General features: G+C 36.0%; 1 protein-coding gene across 8 annotated transcripts in view; it reads right to left on the bottom strand.

Annotated features, from left to right (window-relative positions):
* Positions 1–7,599: 7,599 nt before the first annotated feature.
* Positions 7,600–16,979, bottom strand: part of SLC4A4 (solute carrier family 4 member 4) — a 343,382-nt gene continuing 334,002 nt past the window's right edge. For all 8 annotated transcript variants that reach the window (XM_038556290.1, XM_038556288.1, XM_038556289.1 and 5 more), the window contains 3 exons: positions 15,567–15,663; positions 12,677–12,756; positions 7,600–11,992 (listed from right to left, as the gene is read on the bottom strand). In XM_038556290.1, the coding sequence (XP_038412218.1) occupies positions 12,713–12,756; positions 15,567–15,663 (141 nt within the window). In that variant the 3' untranslated portion in view covers positions 7,600–11,992; positions 12,677–12,712. The remainder of the gene's footprint in view (positions 11,993–12,676; positions 12,757–15,566; positions 15,664–16,979) is intronic.

Genomic DNA, 16,979 nt, shown 5'->3' with positions numbered 1-16,979 from the left:
CTTCTAAACTACCACTAAAGGAATGTATTTATCATCTTAGTCAGAGAGCTCTTTGTTGAGTCCATTGGCTTGTCACTGTAGTGGGATCTGAGGTATAACAGAGCTAAAATATCTCAGAATATTTATTCAGAAAAGGAACAGCATCAATAGCCTTGCCTGGATGAATATGCAAGAAAAATGGATTACTAAAAAATCTGTCTTATGGGATATTTCTTAAGTAAAAACTTTTACTTTACAAAGAATATTATTAAAGCAAAATGGGCAGCCCGGGTGGCTCAGCGGTTTAGCATCACCTTCAGTCCAGGGCGTGATCCTGGGGACCTGGTATCAAGTCCCACATCAGGCTCCCTGCATAGAGCCTGCTTCTCCCTCTGCCTCTCCTTCTCTCTCTCTCTCATGAATAAATAAAAAAAATATAAAAAAATAAATAAAGCAAATTGTTATTATGTATTAGCACAGCTTAGTGGCTAAGAGGAGAGATCCTGGAGCTAGCCTATCCCAATTAGCTCTACCACTTATTAGATATATGATTGTCTTAGGTTGGGCTCCTGGGAAACAGGCTCTGAGGCAGAGATTTCCATGCAGGAGACTTATTGGAAGGAGCTCTCAGGATGAATACTCATAAGAGAATAAGAGAACACGATTGAGTGGAAGAATAAGTTAGAGTATGACATAGTTGCAACAGGGGCTTCAGCTGATCCCCATGGTTGCTCAGTAGCTGGAATGGTTTCAGAGATGTCCTGAATTAGGTAAGGGGCACTGACGGTCAGCCCCCAACACACCTAGAATGAGAGCCTGGGTTCTGAAGAAGTGCTGAGAAGCAACCTGCAGCATGACAGTAATTGAGGGCAAGTCACTTAATCACTTGGTTTCTTTTACTATAACATGGAAAAATAATGGTACCTCTCGTGTTGGGTTGTTATGAGGACAGATTAATATTTGTAAAGCATTGGGAACATCGTCTACCACATAGTGAGACTATATAAGTGACTGTTAAATAAATAATTGCCCAGTGGAAGTTTTCATGGAATATACTTTAACAAATAGATGGGGAGCTTTATAATTAGTCTATTAATTGTTTCTATGGTGACAGTCACTCTGAAAGTGCTTTTAAATGTTGGAAAATTCAATTAACTGAACAGCTAATTCTTTAAAGATTTATTTATTTATTTGTGATAGACATAGAGAGAGAGAGGCAGAGACACAGGCAGAGGGACAGGTAGAGGGACAAGCAGGCTCCATGCAGGGAGCCCGACGCGGGACTCGATCTCAGGACTCCAGGATCGCGCCCTGGCAAAGGCAGGCGCCAAACCGCCGAGCCACCCAGGGATCCCTGAACAGCTAATTCTCATACAGTTCAGAAGTTCTCCATGAAAATCTTAAGTATTCATTTGCTTGGAAGCAGCTTTTCAGCAATCATGCATATACAGTTCAGCTCAGGCTTTATTCAAATTATTATTACTTTGAATTGCTGAAAGATGACTAACAGGGCTACAATTCTTGACAGGTGCTGAACTAAATATCTCACATGCATTTCTCATTACAACCACTTTAGGAGATAAATACTGTATTGCTATTACCTCTGTCTACAGACAGGAAACTGAGACTCAGAAGGGTTTGCAAGACTCCAAAGTCTTGACACTTAACCACTGCATCCTCCCATATAAGTCACCACATACTCAGCTGTTCCAAGTATTTGAAATATCTGTTTGATTTCTTAAGCACTGCAATCAAAGAAAATGTAGGCTACCAGTTACCCTTCGTAAAGATTCATAAATAACCCAACAGTATCATTTTGCAACCTGTTAATGGAATATTCAAGTCTCCCATCTTAGACAATAAATAAGATATTGAAATGTTAAACCTAACTCACATTCACATGGTGGATGTCAGCTCACTTGGTATTCCAGAAGCATTATATAAAAAGATACATTTTGTATTAAATTACATATTTAGTAGGAGGAGATGTATATCATGGCATTGTAAATAGACTCAGCACTTTCTAATCATAGTATCTTGCACAGTCTCACCCTTCAAAAAGCTGATCCTTTAAAAACAGCCTATATAGTCCCTAATCCACTAATTCATAGTTACTTGTAGTTCTACCCCGAGTCAGCAGTTGTGTCTGCCGGTTGAGAAACCTAATCAATAACTGAAGCTCCATAACTGCTAATGCTTAACCTATGTACCCCTTGACAATTCTATCACTGAATCTCAATGTTTGAAATCATCCCAAGTGAGCTAAAGTTTTACCAGGTCAGCCTGACATACAAAGTCAGGTTGAATCAGGTAAAAGAAGACAAGAACATTCCCGACATTGGACATGTCTGTTTTCAGAACATGTTATGGTGCTATCCCACCTTAGTCTACCATTCTTCCCACCGCATCACCCCACCTCCAATTTGCTTAGGTACTAGACTGAGATATGTTGAGCTCAGGAAGGGTAGGCTCCAACCCTAGCCTAACCTCCAGAAGATGCTAATCAAATTCCTTTGGACAGCGATTGATGTAAACATGGGTGGGTGATTCAGATCTACCCAACAAGATGTGGGGGAAGCCTACGGGACAGAGCTTCTTTCCCAAATACAAAGGCAAAGCCCTCGCTAAGAGAAAACCTTTTGTCTAGCTACTTGCTTCTTCCTGTTCTGATGTTTCTGTAAATGTCACAGCTCTCTTTGGATATAAATGAAACAACCAAGAGAATTACAGAGATGCCAGCTCTGCCCGCACCTACACTATCTAATCCCAGACTATTTAAGCCCAAATAAAAGTGATTAGTTTGTCCAAACACATTGCTGATGGACACAGTGTCCTTGCACTTCTCTCCATCTTTTCGTTTTCACTCCTATGGCCCAACCTTCTGTCAGCTGCCTTTTACATGGTCACAGGTAATCCCATTGGAATCTGGTTCCCTAACATTTTTTGAATGTTGAAACCAAAAAATATATTTCCATTATTATGACTATGTTAATAGTCTATATTAATATTATGACTACATTAATATTCTAGTAGACCCAAGTAGTGGGATGTAATTACATATACCTTGTAATTACACCTGAGGCACTCAAAGGAAAATGTCAAGTTCAAGTAAATTCCCTTCCCTTATATTCCATCAATAGCTCAAAATATGAGTCAACTACATATTTGGAGTATTTACTGCTCATACAGTATTTAAAAAAATTTTTTTCCTAGATTTTCTGATTGCTTTTGTTTCCTCTTTGAGAAAATAAACATATGCCTTCTTTACCATATCCTCAAGATCTTCCAGATTCTTACTCCTTCTTGGAATCTAGTGCCCTCTTTCCTTGAAATCTGCCACTTTAAAAAAAAAAAAAGATTTTATTTATTTATTCATGAGAGATACAGAGAGAGAGAGGCAGTGACCCAGGCAGAGGGAGAAGCAGGCTCCACGCAGCAAGTCTGATGTGGGACTCGACCCAGGGACTCCAGGATCACGCCCTGGGCAGAAGGCAGGTGCTAAATCGCCAAGCCACCCAGGGATCCCGAAATCTGCTACTTTCTATTCCAATTTGGTTTATTAATATTTGGACCATGACTTTCTTGTACAACTTTTATTTTTCCAGAATTTTCTAATTGCCCTTTATTCAATGCCCTCATCTTTTACTCAAGTTTTTCAAATTTCCAGTCATTTTAGCCATTCCATGGAATACTTTTTCTATGTCCTTTCCCAAAGTCTTCCACTCTTCTACTTTAGATTTGATTGGTTGTTCTCTATGCCTGAGGCACATCTATTATTCTGGGACTTTACTATTCAACAAGGTTGGGTTGATTGTTTTTTGTGACTTTCTTTCTCACTTGACTCATTTGAGGTATATTCTTGCCTAAGAATATACCTATTCTATATCCTAGCCTAAGAACAGCTAATTGGGAAGGTAAACCTTTTGGAATTTCTTGGTTTCTAAATATTTCATTCTGCCTTACACTCTACTAATAGGCTAGTGCATCTAGAGAGTTTAAATCGGGACGCCTGCGTGGCTCAGTGGTTGAGTGTCTGTCTTTGACTCAGGGCATGATCCCTGGGTTCTGGGATCAAGTTCCGCATTGGGCCCCCCACAGGGAGCCTGCTTCTCCCTCTGCCTGTGTCCCTGCCTCTCTCTCTGCTTCTCGTGAATAAAGTCTTTTAAAAAAAATAGGAAGTTTAAAATCATTTTCCTCCAGAAATTTTTACAACATTGCACTATATCTTGTAGCATCCAATTTTGCTCTTGAAAGGATTGTAGTCTTCGTTTTGATTTTTCAGTATGTGGCCTCTTTTTATGGACAATTTTAAGATATTCTTATTCTTGCATTTTGAAGTTTTTATTCTTAGTTACTTGAAATTCCACAATGTTACGTGTATACAATTATTTATTGTTCTGCCCTTTCAGATTTATATATGGAGATGTGTATCTACCTTCATTTCTGAAAAGATTTATTTTATATATAAATACCACGTGCCTTTTCCTACACATTCTCTCTTTTTGATTCTCTATTTGGGGATATTTTATAAACTTTATGTTCCAACTATTCTGTAATTTGTAAAAATATTGGGAATGGTACTTTAAATCTCCAAGTGTTCTCTTATTCTTTGTTTTCTTTCAAATGATACTGTTCATATTTTGTATAGATAGTGTTTTTTCAAGCATAAAGCAAATTACAATTTTTTTTAAGTTCTCTTCTAGTCTTTGAAATACTTGTTTTCATAGGATTAATTTTTTCCATTAATATTTGTCTTTCTCAATGCTTGAAGGATTTCCTCAAATGTATTGTGATTCTTATTGTTCATACATACCTCCACATTTTAGAATGAGAAAAAAATATCGGACAGGGAACTTTTTGCCTATGGGTGAGTTTTGTTGACTCTCAGGCCTTGCCTCAGTGTACTGAAGGGTAATTCTTCATTAATGTCAGATGAGGACTTTTTTTTAATTTTTTTTAAAACAAGTGTTTCCACTTTTTCCCAAGGCAATTTGTTCAATTATCTTAAGAACTCTCTGATTTTTTTTTTTTAACCTAAAGATAAGAGGTAGGCATCAGGCTGATCGACAGGCAGAGGTAGGAGAGGGAGTGCTACATATATACACATACATCCTGTAAATACCCATTCTCAGCCCGCCCACTTCCCATTCCCATCCCTGACCCTACCTGCAATGTCTGAGTCTGGGACTTACTGAGATTCTCTTGGCCATCCATGGCCTTGAGTGCATCCTCCTCTGTACATGTTTTAAGCTGCAGCTTCCTGCAGTCTGCTTTATCATCCAAACATGCACTTGCCTTCATCATTAGAATCTGGGGCTGTCTCTGGTCTATCTGTGCCACATTCCGTAACTTTTTTTTATTCCTTTACCATCATCTAAATGGAGTCTTGAAGAAATCTCAGTTTACCAATTTGTATAGAAGTCAATTTTACATTAAAAAAGAAGAAAACTATCCTGGAGGCAGAATAAGAAGTATATATTTTCAACAGGCAAGACATGTAATCGATGTAATCATTTCAATATAAAACCAATACATTTGACTTTAAGATTTGTGGTGTCCTTGCGTCTGTACTAAATAGTCTGATTTTTTTTTTTTTTTTAAGCTGGGCTTGAACTCACAAGTTCAAGGTCAAGAGCTGAGCCACCCAGGTGGCTAAATAGCCTGATTCTTAAATTCTTAAGTATATTTTATAGCTGTAAAAATATCTTCTCTCTTCCTACCAGGTTGAAGCTATTAATTCTTGCTAACTCAGTTTCCTATCAGTAACTTTCTCTGTTATTTCTCAGGTCCTATGTTCTGAGAAAGCCACAGATGACCAAGCTTAACCTATTCAAGCATTTTGAATAAAATAAGTGTAAATAGATCCCATGGGAGGATTTGAGTTCTTCTTTCGGAACTATAGTGTTGCAGCTGTGGTACCTAGACCCTGGGACACATAGCTTGGTAGTTCAGAGGCCTCAGCACTTTACTTCCCTATTCTCAGGTAGGTAAAGCAGGTGAAGTTACATAATGAGGAGCTGCTTAAGTGCCCCTTTTTCCCCCATAACATAAATACAATTTGATCCTAATTTCTTGACTTAGTTATTGTTATACATGACAATATTTAGACTTCTCTGTGGGTACATTGAAATATTAATCAGATTCTTCCATAATATTATGTATTCTGAGTGTGGCTTCTGTGCTTCTTCCAGCTCAGTAATAAGATCCAAACCCCATTTTCGACACCACTACCACTATCAGAGCTATTGCCTCTATATTCAATTGCCAGGTTGAAAGATTGTTCTAGTCAATGTCTCTGTCTCATTACCTTTTTTTTTTTTTCAGTGTACTTTTTACTGCTACCAATGGTTCCTTCTTATCCCCTTCATTTGTTCCCTGCCTGCCTCAACCAACCACCATTCTCTGATTATAACTTGGGGCTGAACTGAAGTTTCCTGGAGAATTGTAAATAATACATGGAAGCCTGGTTAGGTCCAGCAGGAAGAAGTATGTGTTATGTATCTTCTGAAGAGTACCATTCCAAGATTTTGTTCATGTGAATAATTCTTTTTAACAAGTGCTCAATGCTTAGCAATTTTCTAAGATTTAATTATTTTGGACAGAGAGCAAGCAAGATAGAGAGAGAGCATGAGCAGGGGGAGGTGCAGAGGGAGAGAGAATCTCAAGCAGACTCTGCACTGAGCACAGAGGCTAATGCTGAGCTCGATCTCACAACCCTGAGATCATGACCTGAGCCAAAACCAAGAGTGGGACACTTAACCAACTGCACCACACAGCCCGCATGACTGTATGTATCATCTTGGTTTCAAGAAAATGGCATTTTATACTTCACTAACTTTATAAAAGAAGAATAACAACACTACTTTTTCAATGAAACATCCCATTGCGTTTTCAAAAATTTTATTTAAATTCTAGTTAGTTAACATACAGTGCAATATTGGTTTCTGGAGTCAAATTCAGTGGTTCATCATTTATATACAGCACTCATATTTAGTGGCTCATCACAAGTACCCTCTTTAATACTTTTCAACCATAGCCTGCCCCTCACCCACCTTCCTCCATCAACCCTCAGTTTGTTCTCTATCATTAAGAGTCTGTTATGGCTTATTAACCTCTCTCCTTTTTTCTTTCCCCCTTTCCCATACTTTCACCTGTTTTCTTTCTTAAATTCCACATATGTGTGAGATCATATGGCGTCTGTATCTCTCTGACTTATTTCACTTAGTATAATATGCTCTGGCTCCATCCACGTTATTGCAAATGGCAAGATTTCATTTTTTGATAATTGACTAATATTCCATTGTATAGCTATACCACATTTACTTTATCTGTTTATCAGTTATTATTCCACTGCTCTTAGTTGGACATTTTTTTTTTTGCTTTGAATCCTTGCATCTTGCATGATACTACTTCATCAATACTTGAATAGATAATTCTTACAATCTCTTATTTCATGTAATTTGGACACTTATTTTATCCTCCTACGTGGAGTTTTAAAAAGCCATCTGAAGTCAGAGACTCTAATTTATTCAAATCTTTGTATTTCCTATAACACCCAAGAGTAAAATAATAGGCACTTTATAATTATTTGAAGAGTTGAACAGAAGCACTAGACACTCATAAATGCATAAAGTTACTTTATTTTAAGTATACATTTAATTTTGAAAAATATAAATGCTAAAATATCTCATCTTCTTCATCTCTTAATTCCATAAAAGTCACAATAGAAAGCTTCATAAAACTGTAAAATACTATAATATTATAGGAATTTTAGGTTTTATATTGGAAAAAAATTATTAGTAATATATTGAAATGTTTTCTGTTCTTTATCATTTTGTTCCACCATGTTGATCTACTTCATTTAAAATAAAAAGATGCATCATTTCTCCAAAGTTAATAAAGACTTAAGAGAATAAAAATAAGAATATCTGAAAGTGCGTATTAATTCTGAAAAGTAAGGTGTACAGATATGTACCAGCCATGAAAATGGCTAAAAAGAGGCCACTATTCACTCTTTTCACATTGTGGGACTGGGACAAAGTTAACTTCTGGCTCTAAAAGTTTCACTGGATGACTTTAGCCCTGAGTTGCAATGATCTGCCTGGGAAACAGAATTCAGGATTTTTGTATGTACCCATAGAGCACAGAGAAATGAGCTAAGAAATAGGTCATATCAAAATTTCCAGTCAAAATGCAACTTGACTGTTAGCATCTATCATACAACATTTTTATTTCAGGCTGCAATGAAGCTCAATGAAGTCATCATTTGAAAACTCCCAAGGTTCTTCAGACAGTCAAGTGCTATAAAATATCATTTGATTGTATTCAGCCACTTGGTGCCACTGGGCTTTATGCTCATGCTGTGAAGGGTGGATGTGAAATATCACGGAATAAATAAGAAAATATCAAGTGCCTGCACCAAAATCATTAAGTGGTATGAAAAGAATTGAAGAAAGCTTTGTCCCATCCCCGAACAATGTCAACCTCTGTAATACAACTCAAATGGTTTTGTTTTGTTTTTAAAGGATAGTCAGCAGTTGATACATTTCAAGTACTTTAACACAGTTAAAAAAAAAGAACTAAAAACTCGGAAGACAATCATTCTCTGCATTAAACAGCAATTTTGAGCTGATAAAAGATTTACTCTGTGTGTGGGTTGGTGCATGTGCATAACATTTACACAAATTCTACTCACAGCAGATAATCACTTCTCCTCATCCCCTACTTTTTGAGGTGGGGGCTGATTAGAGAGGGTTTATGTTTTGGGTTTTTTTTTTTTTTTGTACATCTTTAAGCCTCCATCTTCCACCCCCTACTCCACTGTTTGACTGGAAGAAGAGGCAGGATCACCACTGTGCATGGTAGAGAAAATAGTTAGGATTCCAAGTCACTGTCTCACACAGTAGAAAAGAGTGATCTTTATCAAGGAAAACAGTGTTTCCAAGAGATTTTCTTTCAAATGCAAAACCTATGGCCTTTATGCTCCTTTGATAAGGTCAACTCTTGGCCTACTGATCTCTTCAACAGTAAGTTTGTATAATCACAGGACTCCTTCTTGACAGCTTCGGAGTGTACACTTAGTCTTGTTCTTCTAACAACTTGAATATTTCATGTCTCTGTATTCACATCAGGGAAAGAGACTGAGTTAAAAAAAATTGCCACTGTACTGTATTCTGTGCGTCCAGTTTACATAGAAACAAAACCATCAAAAAAAATCTGGTTAGTTCTCAGAAAATGAGTAAATTCAGTTAGAATACAGATAATTTATTTGGTGGCTCTGTATGGACTTCAGATTTTGTTTGCTTGTTTGGTAACTACTTCTGTTCCTCTGAAAGTAATGATTTTTTAAAACCTTTTTTTAAAATGGGTTCCAAAATATTGAAAAGGTATGATATTAACTGTTACTTTTAGCAAATGGAAGGTGCTGTTCTGCATTCATATCATGAATTTCAATCTTTTGTCACAGAATATGGATCATCAGTGGAGGTGCAGGTAACTTTTAGATCTACTCAAAGGCTGAAATATTGAGTTAAGTTCCTTTAGGAATTCTTTGAAAGAGATGTAGAGAAGCACAAATCCTCAAATATTTGATTCATGATCAGAAAAATAAAGTATTACATCTAGGGCTTTTATAAAAGTGAACAAAAATGTCTTTAATTTAACAAGATCATAGGTTAGACTAAACTTATTATGTGTGGCTCTTAGACATTTTATTGATGCTTCCCTTGGTAAAGAAAAAGAAAAAGCTTCTTATAGTTTTATATTATGAAAAAACAAGACTATATAATCATTTTAAGGATAGCATTAAGTACAAATTTGATGCCAAAACTTGGCATGTAAGGTTTTAACAAATAACATGTAATTTGCTGCTTTCATTTTAATGAAAAAATTGCAGGTCATTTATATCTAATTTGTATAAAATTTAAAGCTTTAAGATTAGCAGATACTATAAAAGTAACAGCTAATTTAGGATAATAAAATTTTTATAATCAAAATGTTAAGAGGACAGAATTATAATTTAATTAATGTAAGAATGAGTAGGAGTTACTATGTGCATATTATGAAACCAAAATACATGGTTTCATCCTGCTTCTGGTATTCCTCCAACAATCTGTTTTAGTTATATATATTTAGTTTAGATATACTACAAATATGTCTATATAAATCCAAAATCATGGCTTTAGCATTTAAAATGTTTTTAATGCAGATTCATAATATATAATGCAGTCTATTAAAAACATTACATTTAAATAACATGCTAAATTTGGTTAATAAAGGCTTAATTTTCTTTTTTTTTTCTAATCTTCAATATGGTGCTTTGAAATACACGTACACACATATGTATAAATATTCTAAACGTCCCAATCATAAGGAATAATTGCCTTTCCATCCTAAAACCACGTGTGAGCATTGTTAAAATGTGTGTGTATATATATACACACATATATATATACCTCATATACCTCTGCAGATCTATCTGCATTCTCATAAACACTGTATAGATGTGTAAATTATCTATTAATATTCTTATAGGTTTTGTATTATAAATATGAGCTCTTGGATCAATGACGGTATCTGCCAATAAAATATGTTTACCCTCATTTACATAATAGTAAGTCCCTTAGACCTCTGATAATTTTTCATACATGGTTTGGGTTTTATGAAAACTGACACAAGAGGATGGATAACTTTGCCCATTGCCTACCTTCACTCTGTCTCTTTCCAACTTTGCACATATGTACACCAGCCACACACAGAGTATGTACACAAACACAAATATTTCAAAATGAAAAAAAAAAAATCTAACAATACTGCATAGGACATCGACATGGTAATACAATCAGCATCTATGCCCGGATATTACTATTATCAAAACATCAGTTATTCTCATTACATAGGAGCTTCTCCTTCTCCCCCAATCTCTTCATAGAACAGCAAATTTCTTTTAAAGAAAGGGAAAAATAGATGCTTAGAAACATGGTGTTTTTAATCTGATCCAGCCCTCTGGCTTACTCTAGAGATCGTGTATTTGTGTGTGTGTATGTGTGTGTAAAAATCACATTATATACAATACAATTTTTACAGAAAGCCTGGCAGCTACAAATAAGAGGTAGAACTACTCAAAACTATGTTTCCTGCTGCAGGAAAAAATTCATTTTCTTTACAGTAATTAAAAAAAAGTTAAAAAATTGACAAAAAATAAGTTGCAGGTTAGGCCCCATAATTTAAACAACAAAATCTACGAAGAAAATATTCTTCAATGTACTTAACAGGTAAGTTCATTAAAGGGTTAAAAAAAGTTGCATAGGAAAAAAGGGATATTCCAGCACTTGCTACAATGATGGCAATAGTTTCTCTACAGGGAGTAGAAGTACCTTTAGTTTTTCTTCTTTTGATAACTCTACAATTAGGGCTTACAAGCGAGAGCAAGGTAGCATAGCAGCACTTTTTCCAGTCCTGGAGAGCTCCACAAGCAAGAAGGGGCGCTGCCTGGTGGTCACGGCTTGTTCTCCCAGACAGACATACAAGCCAGAAGCACAGCTCCAAAGCCAAAGTTGTAAGTTCCTTCAATATTTTAATAAAAGGTGTTACAAAATCCTTAATACTTTTGCCCTCTGCTTAATAAAGGAAAAGGACAGGGTCTGTGCGTGTCTTGAGTGACAGAGGAATTTGGTTGTCAGAGGACACATCTGAAAATATGAAAGGAAAAGGGGATTCTTCTGATATGTTTTAAGGAACAGTGCGCTATTGTCTTGATTTTACCTATGCAAGAGAGAAGCAGAGTGAGTGCTATATTATTTGGCCAATGATCAAAAACCAAAACAAAACAAAAATTAAAAAATAGACAACTAGACAAAACCCAAGAACGTTAACAACAAAAACAGTCTTTTAAGAAAGACAAACAGGTTACAATGTAGTTTCTGTTCCCTTGCTCCTCCAGAAATAATCATTGTCTTCAGGCTCAAGTTCTATCCTAATTTGAGGCACAACTTTTACCGGAGTTCTAGGAGGACTAGAGGAAAAAAAGAGAAAAAAGAAGAGAAAAGAAATGGTAAGTAAATCAGATTCTCTTTCTTGCCTGTCAAATGTATATGCATTATACAGAAGCTGAACACATCCTCTGTTCTTTTAAATACCTATCTACTCTCCTTGTACTAAAAACAAATATTTTTAAATGGGATGAATGTACAAAATAGATATTCAAGTAAAAATTTCATACCTAGATTTAAAAAAACCCACCACCACAAAAATCAAGAAGGAGGACTGCCAGGTAGGTGATACTGTCAGAAATTAAAAGACTAACAGATATACATGAAGAAAATGTTCAGAGATTTTGCTTTTTGGAAGATTGAGGAGGATGTCAAATGTCTAAAACCGTGTTAAAATGAGGGAGAAAACTACTGGAGAGCTGCCAGAAAACAGTGATTATCCCTTAAGTCAGAAATGATAAAAGCAAATGTTGATCCTGGGCTTTACCTTAATGAAACTGAAAGTTTCTATTACTTCTAAGTATAGTAGGTCTTTTCAACTATGTTCTACATAAAAGCTGGGGGGAGGTCTGGGGATTGGGTAACTAATTTAAGATAGCTTGTAGACAGGAAGGAAAACAAGGTGTTCTGCCAATAATCCGCCATGGACTGCATTTCTGTGGGGCAATCATCCCACAGAGCAATGTAAAACACGGAGCTGTCCTTACCTTGGCATACCGAGTGACTGAAGGAAAGGAATTTTATCAGCATGATGTGTGGCGTTCAAGGAATGTTGGTGATCTTTCTCCTGGAAAAGAAAAATTTCTTTAAATCAGAAACTGCCCTTTGGTAATGAATAAAATTAGAGTAAAAATAAAAACGTTCGTAAAAATTGATGCATTACAGTTGGAAAGAGAGAGACAAATTTAGACAAGTTCTTTTTTCTTTTTCTAAAAAAAAAAAAAAATTATTTATTTATCTGAGAGACAGAGTATATGCAAGCAGGGGGAGGAGCAGAGGGAGAGACAAGCAGACACTGGCTGAGCGCGGAGTGAGGCCCGATCTTACAGCCCTGAGATCATGACCTGACCCAAAATCAAGAGTCAGATGCTCAACTGACTGAGCCACCCAGGGGCCCCTAGATAATTTCAAGAGACATTGTATTAAGCTAAGAAACTAAGTAATATGATGAAGATAAAAATCTGTTAGCTTCATTTTTTCTAGGTGTTCTGGGATGGACCACTTTGTTTTTATCCGTGAAAGGCTAGTAGGCCAATCAATTTTAGAGGATCTACTTAATATCCTAAGTCTTGCCCTTGGATTTCCTTTCATTTTTAGCATCTACAGTTTTGTCCTGCTGTTATTCGTGAGGGAGAAAGAGATTGAGAGGAACTTAATTATCCTGCACCTCTACTATTTTGTTCTTTCATGGATTATAAAAGATTAATATGACATTAGAGAAGATTTCAGTTAGAATGATCAAAGATATTTTGCTTAAGTAAATTGCTAATATTATGTCAATTTTCCATGTAACCTTCTAAGGGGCTTTTGAGAGAACGAATAACAACTAGCATTAAATAATTGATTTGCCATAAACTTTTTCCATGAACCTCAAATTCTAACTGGTGGTGCTTTTTTATTTTTTATCTTTTAAGTAGCCTTTAAACTCTGCTTAGAATGGCTATACCAGGTCATGATGCCAACAGAAGACATATGTGCTGTGTCCCTTTCGCAGTTTGTTTTGCTGTTCATGCTCTAGTGTTAATATAAGGAAAAATGAAGCCAGGAGATGGTTTGAAGAGCTTGAATTCAAAAAAGAAGTATTAACTAAATCCTACTGACAGAACTGAAAAGAAATGAACCTCAGAAAAAAAAAAAAAAAAAGAAATGAACCTCAGTTACAAGTTATAGGTTACTGACTGGCACCAAAGCTGAGATTGCTTTGACTGTTCTTTAAACCCAGTGAGCCAACCTCTAAGATAACCCCTCAATGCTCCCTGAGCCTCGTGGTATCCATGTCCTTGTGTAACTCCTTCTCATACTGGACCAGGGTTGGTTTGTGTGTGACTCATGGAATATAGCAAAGAAGTGATAGCACGTCACTTCTGAGATTCAGTTATAAAAGACAGCAGTTTCTATCTTGGTTTCTCTTTCTGTTCTCACTGGGGGAAACTACACCATGAGGGGGCCCTAAGGAGGTGCCCATAGGCCAGGGAACTGAACAACTGCTGCCTTCTGCATGAGCTTTGAAGCAGATCCCAGTTCCAGTTGTTTTCAAGCTTGGTCCCAGCCAAAAGGTCTCTCTCTGAGAGATCTGGAGACAGAATCATCTAAATCATGTGCTCCTAAATTCCTGAATGTCAGGAACTATATAAGATAATACATATTTGTTGTTTTAAGCTGTTATGTTTTGTGGTATTTTGTTACATAGCAACAGATAAGTAATACATCTATTTTTCATAAATAGTCATGCATTTCAAACTTTTCTTGGTAACCTCTTACTGAAGTCGAACTGGCATTGTCAAACAGAAATAAAAGTTTCTCAACTATCCTTTTCCCCATAATAGATTAGTAGACTTTGAAGTGAGTCTGGATCTAAAAGAATATATTTTCTTCAAATGAGAACCCAAAGTGAAAGTAGTTTGGAAGCAATTGCTACTTGCTATTGGAAAAGCTGGAGATATTCACTACTACAGAGGTTTTCCCTTTTTCAAGTCGCCTGTTAACTCAATTACAGAAGAAAAGATGATATGTCAGAAAGCATTACACCTTAGCCACCAAGCTATTGCCCAAAAAGACCAGTCCAGTTAAAAAGGTGTTTTTGAAACAGCAGAAAAGGAATAAAGAAATTAGGAAGAAACTGCATATATTTTATAAGTAATACCTAAAAAGTTCTATTAATATTTTATTATTACTATTTTATTTATTTGTTATTTTTTTAAAAAGATTTTACCTATTTATTTGAGAGAGATATAGAGCAAGAGCATGTAAGCATGAGTGGGATGTGGGGCAGGGGAGCAGAGGGAGACAGCAAAGCAGTCTTCCCGCCAAGCAGGGAGTCCGACATGGGGTTCGATCGCCAGACTCCAGGATCATGACCTGAGCTGAAGGCAGACACTTAACTGAGCAACCCAGACACCCTATGATTGCTAATTTAATTAAAAATAATAATTATTCCAAATGCTGAATATGAAAATTGATTTACTGATTATTTAGAGGCTCATGATGCAATTTCTCTCTTGAGCTCATTTGGTCATTGGCTAAAGCAAACAGAAACAGACAGTGATGTAGTACTATAAGCTGCAATTCTAAATACCAGTGGGGGGGGGGTCAATTAAAAACATGGTTACGAGTTTAGCAATCGAAAGAAACTGGTGATAACTTGGATCAGAGAAAACACTACCAAACAAAAACTTAAAAGGTTATGGATCAAAGGAAGAAGAGTTAAGCTCAAGGAATGTAAAAATGAGACTTCATAGTAATTAAGTGTAAATCTCCAAATGGAAAAGCAGAAAAGAAAATAGAGGGAAAGTTAATGTAAATGACAATTCTAAAGTTTTTTTCTCCGCACGTGCAAACCATATTTGAGCAGACATGCAAGAGGTTAGTTCTACTCACTGTCAGAAGGTTTGCTATCACTTAGGAAAGGTTGCTGTTCCATGATGTCCATTGGAATTTTAATACTTGGAACTTTTTCTGAGTATGGGCAGTCAGACTGTGAAAGAAACGTACAACAGTTATTAGAAAGTTTTTACTATACAGCCCTCCCTACCTCCCATTATTGCTCAAGCCTATCATATTAGCATTTACACTAAGAAGGACTCTGATATAATCATTCTTACTTGCCAATTTTTCAAATTCTACACAATTTTTCTCACACTTGCTTTCCACACTTCTGAGTTAATGGGATAAATCAATTAAAACTAGAAACACACCAAAGGGAGATCACTACAAATTAAAACAATTATAAGGCTTTCTATAAGCTGGATTCCCAAACAGCAAATATTTATGGGTTTGCTGTAGGGTAAAGTATATAATCTTGATGTGAAAGATTAAATTTAGGAAACTTCCTCAACTATAACATGGTCTTGAAATTCTTTTTTCGTTTATGCTTTCTGATTCCATGTCTGAGACTTTCCATCAAAGACAGGTAGAAGACTAATATTCACTATCAAGGAGCCCTCGATGTACAGTTGAAAATAACTACCCCCCTTACTTTAATACTGTATTAAAACTAGTTTACATTAAAGGTTCATTTCAATTTGCTTTTCCCAAAGATATCTGAAACTTAGCAAAACATGAGAAAAATAAAAATCAAAAGGAAGGTATAGGTATCTATGATTGTCATGTAAGCAGAGAAGAATCACAACCAGAATAAAATGACAAAATCAGGCTATTCATGGGGCTGTTTGAAAAAACAGGTCACCTAAGCCAAAACTATAGGGGATTTTCATAGGATTACCACCTTCCTTTTTTAAAGAATTCATTATATTGAATACAAGTCTATGTTTGGACCGAAAAGATCAAATCCATCCCTTAACTGAAAGAACCAAAGAAATAGCCTTTAGCAAAAAGATGGGAGGGGAAAAAAAGAAAAAAGAACTAGAGGTCAAAGAAAATAAAGAAAAAATAAACCTTAACATACAGACTACTATATACATTGAAAATCTTTTAAGGTGAATCTGAAGAGAGTAATAAGCCACAAAATTATTTTAAAGGAATAAGATATTGCATTTATATTGAAAAAAATGAAGATGCCACATGCATGTACCTTTATGAGGATGCCAAGAAGGACAAATTTTAATCACAGTATTTCAAACATTTCCCCCAAATAATAGCATTTATAGATGAATAGGTTGGAAGCCAACCCTTAATCATAGCCTACCAGGCAAATCCAAAAATGACTGAGTGGCTCAAAATATTGGCAAGCCATAATTTTCACTATTTCTGCTCATTAAAGTTCTGTAACCACCATGCCCCTGTGTGGCTCTCTTTATACATGGACCCCAGCATCGTGATTACCAGCTGAAC

Source organism: Canis lupus, chromosome 13, assembly GCF_011100685.1.
Source record: "Canis lupus familiaris isolate Mischka breed German Shepherd chromosome 13, alternate assembly UU_Cfam_GSD_1.0, whole genome shotgun sequence".
Taxonomy (NCBI): Eukaryota; Metazoa; Chordata; class Mammalia; order Carnivora; family Canidae; genus Canis; species Canis lupus.
Note: the sequence above shows the minus strand (reverse complement) of the source record. Positions and strands in the feature narration are given on the sequence as shown.